This window comes from Alligator sinensis, unplaced genomic scaffold, assembly GCF_000455745.1.
Source record: "Alligator sinensis unplaced genomic scaffold, ASM45574v1 scaffold143_1, whole genome shotgun sequence".
NCBI classification, from domain to species: Eukaryota; Metazoa; Chordata; order Crocodylia; family Alligatoridae; genus Alligator; species Alligator sinensis.
Window position 1 is genome coordinate 943,622 of NW_005842156.1, and position 6,233 is coordinate 949,854.

At 42.8% G+C, this 6,233-nt stretch overlaps 1 protein-coding gene across 5 annotated transcripts in view; it reads right to left on the reverse strand.

Annotated features, from left to right (window-relative positions):
• LRP2 (LDL receptor related protein 2) overlaps positions 1-6,233 on the reverse strand; it is a 208,573-nt gene that overhangs the window by 26,956 nt on the left and 175,384 nt on the right. For 4 of the 5 annotated variants that reach the window (XM_025206453.1, XM_025206452.1, XM_025206451.1 and 1 more), the window contains 3 exons: positions 5,149-5,280; positions 3,013-3,156; positions 1,951-2,116 (listed from right to left, as the gene is read on the reverse strand). In XM_025206453.1, the coding sequence (XP_025062238.1) occupies positions 1,951-2,116; positions 3,013-3,156; positions 5,149-5,280 (442 nt within the window). Of the gene's footprint in view, positions 1-1,950; positions 2,117-2,149; positions 2,260-3,012; positions 3,157-5,148; positions 5,281-6,233 lie in introns of those variants that run through there. The other variant, XM_025206455.1, reaches the window with a different exon arrangement.

Sequence of the window (6,233 nt, forward strand, 5' to 3'; positions counted from 1 at the left end):
TCAGAAGGGAAAAGTAATCAGACCCCTGCCATCTCCCAAAAATGGGAGTCTTTCAGACTCTTCACTGTTTCTTGATTCTTAAATAGCTACTGTTGCCAAAATGTCTATCTTTCAACCCATTAAGGGCCTTCCACCACTCTGCCATAGAAATCATTATGTTCTGGGTCTGAAACAAAATGGAAAGAAACACAGAATAGAAGGAATATGAGAGTCAAGGAATGCGAGAGAAAAAATATGAGGGTGAGGGAGAGGTAAAGAATGCATCCATTCATCCAGGAGTGAAAATCGCTCCAACTGGATCTTGAGTTCCTGTAGTTGGCATGAGGCTATGCTCCTTGAGGTCAGTCAGTGACTTGGTCATTGTGGTCCACCACTTTCAGGTTGGACTACTGCAACTCATTGTGTCTGGAATGACTGCCAACCCTAAAAAGTTCCAACTGGTCCAAAATGCAGCAGCCCACTTCTGAAATTACACTGGAAACTGAAAATATATCACCCACAATACTGGCTCCTCACAAAGCACTTCATACATACTATCTGCACCTATAAGGTACACTCCATGGTATTGGATCCAGCTACCAAGACCAACACCCGGCATGTAGGGGACAACAACTTGCTTCAGTAATTCTACGCAAAGAAAATGTCAGCATCAGGGTTCAAACTTTAAGAACAGTAGTCACGATTTCTCTACATGGTAAAAGAACTTGTATTCCAGAGCAATGAAAATGAAATGATCACTAAGCTCATCACCTTCCAGATAAGGTAAAAAACCCAATCCTTTCCCTTGTTAAATAAGGAAAAGAAGTAGGAAGAAGACATATGCCCTTAATAAAACCTCTGTAACAGAATTCTCCCTTTGTTGGACTCCTGTTTTGGTTGTGTTTTGGAGGTGCTTGCATGTAGTGGTGGTGGGAACCAAGTAAGGATTTACACAGAGACAGACAGGATTGGCAGGCAGTAATGGACTAGGTGCTTCCTTTCTTTCCAAAACCAAGAGGATAAGCTCTTTATCAAATTATTCACAGAATTCCAGGAGGAATGCCAGCAAACATAATGGCCTGTGCACAATTACTCAAGTGGGGCAAGGTCAATCTGCAAGATAAGGAATATGTGCACGGCTCAATTAGCTAAGATATGTGATACAGTCAGCAACAGCACTTTGATCAGGAATACACAAACCATGGCTCATAAGCTACACATGGGTCCTGTGCAGTTTAAGTGTAGCTCCTGAAGTCATTTAACAACAAATTAGCATTGAGCTGAGCCCTGTGAACAGGTCATTAACTCTAGACATCTCAAAAGTTTTGTGTCCCATGGTTTGCTGCTGTGTTAAACTTAGAAGCAAAGTGTGACAGAAGTGCATTCTTCTGTTCTACCTTGAGACCTGCTGTCAACAACTGGAAGACAACTTGTATGGGATGTAATATTCAAACCATTCTGTTCAGGTGGTAAGCTGCTCTGGGGCTGAGGCCGGGATTTTGTGGTGGTGACAGCATGGTCCAGAGCTGGGGCAGAGCCTCAATCCACTGCCTGCACACCCTGGGTAGGGAGATGTAGGCAGCAGATCGCTGCTCTACCCCACTGCCCACATGCCTCAGACAGGGCTGTGCAAGCAGTGGATCGTGACTCTGCCCCGGCTCTGGATCATGCTGTCACCGCTGCATAATCTTGGCCCCTGGAGCAGCTCCTTACCCAGCCACACGGCCTGCCGCTGCCACTTGGGCCGGTCGCCATGGAAACCCTGGCCCCGCACTGTCACAGCACCACCCCTCCTGGGGCCTCCATGGAAACCAGCTGCAACAATGTAAGCAGGGGCTACTGGGAAATGGAGTCCAGCCACTGGCTGGATCTGCCATTTTGCCCACCCCTGGTCTAAGCAGTGGCTAATTCACTGCACTCTTATACATACTATATTTTCTGAGTCATTTCCAGCTTTCCTCATTCACTTACCTCCCAACCCAGTCCACAGCTAGACCATCAGGATTAACTATGTATCTCAAATTCAACTCAACTGCCTTTACTGGATTGTTTCCATTGCTGTCAAATGTAGGAAGATAAGCACGCTTGATGGATCCAAACTCAGAGCCACGGGCAAGACTACTGAAATAAACAATACCTGAAAAAAGTTGGAAAAAAATTCATTGTGTAGACATCTACCTACTAGTTTTTGAAAAGTCCTTCCCTGGCTGAGATGGCTGTTGTACATGAGATATCAAAGTAACATTTATCTATTTATGGAATATCAAGTGTCAGTCCTCCCTGTGAATGAAAATACAAATGTATGAAAATACCATCAATCTAAAATAGATACTCTGGCTTAGACGTACATGTAAACAAAGCAAGTAAACCTTTGCAAAATTTTCCAAAGGAGGGCTCTTAGCACTGATGTCTCACTGCACAGAGCTAGCAGAACCTTACTGAAGACCTCAGCATGCTGTGCAGAACTGCTATGCCAGGTCTCACTCTGTTCCAGTGCAGAAAAAGGATTTAGCAGCAATGGGGAGAGAGGGCAGGGTAGGGGACAGAGGAAAGAAAGGAAAGCCAAAAAAGGGGTAAGTATAGTATATGAGATAATAGGAGGATCCACTAGCCCTACCCCTTTTGAGGGTAGAACACATCATATGTGGAGACTACTGCAGTACTGGGACTCTTCTGAGAGCAGAAGAATTCAGTAAGTAACTCTTATCAGCCCTGAACATGCCGGTGCAAGGCCCCTAGCAGCCTGCTATCTTTCACACCTCCTTAAGGGCCTTCCACCACTCTGCCATAGAAATCATTATACTCTGGATCTAAAACAAAACGGAAAGAAAGACAACAGAACACAGAATACAAGGAATATGAGAGTCAATAAGGCTATGAGAAAGGTGAGGGAGAGGTAACAGATGTGTCCATTCAACCAGGACTGCTGATTAATCCAGTTAGATCTTGATTTCCTTTGTAAACTGAAAAGGAAAACTAAATTCCAGAAGCAGCAGTCACACTGCTGAGTACTGAAACTTTCAATATACTCACTCAGGCCTATCCCCTCAGGGTCCCAATCATAGTCTATAGCTTGGATGCGCTCCTGATTATCAATATAGTCAGAGTACTGCTCTGATGAAATATTGTATCTTCGAATACGCACATTATCTGGCAGGAGTAGCAATGGAGGATTACCTGAAAAGTAACAACAGCTTTCACTTTTCTGGTTTTAATATACTCGTATATATAAAGCAGATGAGAATGAGTAATTCATAGATTGTGAGGCTGAAAGGGACCTCAGGAGATCCTCGGGTCCAGCCCCCCTGCACTAGATAACTGGAAGTCAGGTGACCCCAGCAAGGTGACTGCCCAGTCTCCTCTTGAAGATTTCCAGGGCAGGCGATTGCACCACCTCTGGAGGGAGCTTATTCCACAGTTTGGACACCCTGACTGTGAAGAAGTTTTTCCTAATGTTGAGCCAGAAACGGTCATCCAGGAGTTTGTGACCATTACTCCTGGTTTTCCCTAAGGGCGCCCTGGTGAAGAGTTGTTGATCAAACAAGTTTCAGAGGTTCACTCTAAATAAGAATAAATGTTTATTTTGACTTCATATAAGCTACCCAAATCTTTTGGGTCTGAAAGATTGGTGCCAAGTATTACAATTGTTTATTACTGATCTTAGTGTCAATAAACATGATTAGTCTGTTGAAGTCAATGCACCCACTCAGAGTAATAAGCTCCCTGGGCTAGAACCATATTGAGTGTAGCATTGCCTACATTTCAGGTACTGGCCATCTTTTGAATCTGTAGCTGAGTTAGGTACCTCAGCTCCTTACACACAGCCTGGAGGGTGTACAAAATAATCTTGTCATTTGACACTTAATCTCTAAAAGCTGTCAAGTATGTATATTATTACTGTTCCACTGTCACCCATTTTTCTCCTTTCTTCAGCTCTTTGTCTTTCATTTTCTGAGCCAAATTTCTACCTATTTAATGTCTGTCACTCACATTAACCTATGATAGAGAACTAATGATTGAAGTTATCAAAGGGCCGTGACTGCCCAGTCTCCTCTTGAAGATTTCCAGGGCAGGCGATTGCACCACCTCTGGAGGGAGCTTATTCCACAGTTTGGACACCCTGACTGTGAAGAAGTTTTTCCTAATGTTGAGCCAGAAACGGTCATCCAGGAGTTTGTGACCATTACTCCTGGTTTTCCCTAAGGGCGCCCTGGTGAAGAGTTGTTGATCAAACAAGTTTCAGAGGTTCACTCTAAATAAGAATAAATGTTTATTTTGACTTCATATAAGCTACCCAAATCTTTTGGGTCTGAAAGATTGGTGCCAAGTATTACAATTGTTTATTACTGATCTTAGTGTCAATAAACATGATTAGTCTGTTGAAGTCAATGCACCCACTCAGAGTAATAAGCTCCCTGGGCTAGAACCATATTGAGTGTAGCATTGCCTACATTTCAGGTACTGGCCATCTTTTGAATCTGTAGCTGAGTTAGGTACCTCAGCTCCTTACACACAGCCTGGAGGGTGTACAAAATAATCTTGTCATTTGACACTTAATCTCTAAAAGCTGTCAAGTATGTATATTATTACTGTTCCACTGTCACCCATTTTTCTCCTTTCTTCAGCTCTTTGTCTTTCATTTTCTGAGCCAAATTTCTACCTATTTAATGTCTGTCACTCACATTAACCTATGATAGAGAACTAATGATTGAAGTTATCAAAGGGCCAAATGCCTTCTGTTTGTGTTCATCAGTCCATGAACAATAAATGGTGATCTGTCAGCAAAGTGTCTTTGATTTGCACCCGTTTAATGTAACTATCTTCTGATAAATACTTAGGTTACAAAAACCAAACTTTCAGTGGTGGGGCTAATGGGCAGCTTTAATTTTCTTCTGCTGACAACTGCAGCACAGGCAGTCTTTTGTTTTCAGGACATTTGGGGGGAAGGGAGGAAAAGCACCCAAGCCATTTTTTAGGGCATGGCATTTAATGTTTAAAATTAAAGCAGGGAGGGAGCATTTACATTCCTACCCACAAGAATGCAATATCTAGATAATCTGCTACCAGAGAAAAGAGATATTTGTTTTTATTCATTGCAATGGGGTACCTTCCATTTATGCAACACTCAGCCTGCTCCTTACAATTTACCTAAGTGTTAGTTTAACATACCAATGGCTGCACACTGTTTTCCCAGTTGATCGCCCACAGACCTAAAGCCATCTGCACAGAAACACTCATAACTTCCTTTGGAATTCTTACAGTCCTGGGGACAGGTCCCATACAGCTCACACTCATTGATATCTAAACACAAATGAAAAGAGATGTTATCTAGGGTTACAAAAAGATTGATCACTTTTACATTTAGATCTGCTGCTTTCTTGCTCAAATAAGGAAAATATACTTATTCAGCATGAAGGAGGTTTCTCTTCTTCTAGCACCCTTTATACTAATAGATTCATAGACATTAGGGCTGGAAGGGACCTTGTAAGTGAGGCAATGATATCTTCCTGGGTTTGTAAATAGCCTGACAAAGTAACTCTGAGAAGAGTGGTTTGTTCCATTCATCATTATGTGTTAGCAACCAAGACCTCACTTCTCTGGGGAAAGGAAAAAAGTCCTACCAACACCAATGCAAAACTGGTTTGTGTGTGTGGCAGGAGCAAATATATAGAGCAGACCTGGTACTCCCACCCAAATAGGCAGATACATACACCCTGAATGCTTGGATAACTTCTGGGGGACAAGAAGCCACTTCTGCTTCTCATGAGAAAAGCTGCCCCTTCATGCTGCCCCAGAAGACGGGGAGAAGGCCAATGATGGAACCTCTGCAAGAGAGAACACCCCCACTGTTCAACTCTGCAGGGACAGGGGCTTTTGGGGATCAGACTGTCAGAGTGGTGGATCCCTACACAATAAGTCTATGTCCCAGATTGTCTGTAATAGCCCTCCACATACTAAGATATTCAGGATCTGAAGTACATATCTGTTCTGGAAAGTTACTCTAAAAATTACGTTGAGATTCCATTATATATTGTCCAGTCATTTCCAAATCCAATGAGCCTGATTTACAAGAATTAATGCTTTTTCTGTCAGCCCTGACAAGGAAGTCTGAAACCTGAGAGGCCAGCTGATTTCTTTCCATAAAGCATATTGGCAGAAGCATTACAACATTCTGTAGGCCAAATGCTCTTCTCAGCAGCTTCTCAGTGTACACCTCTGTAACTCCAACATTACAGAGGTTACTAAGCATTCCT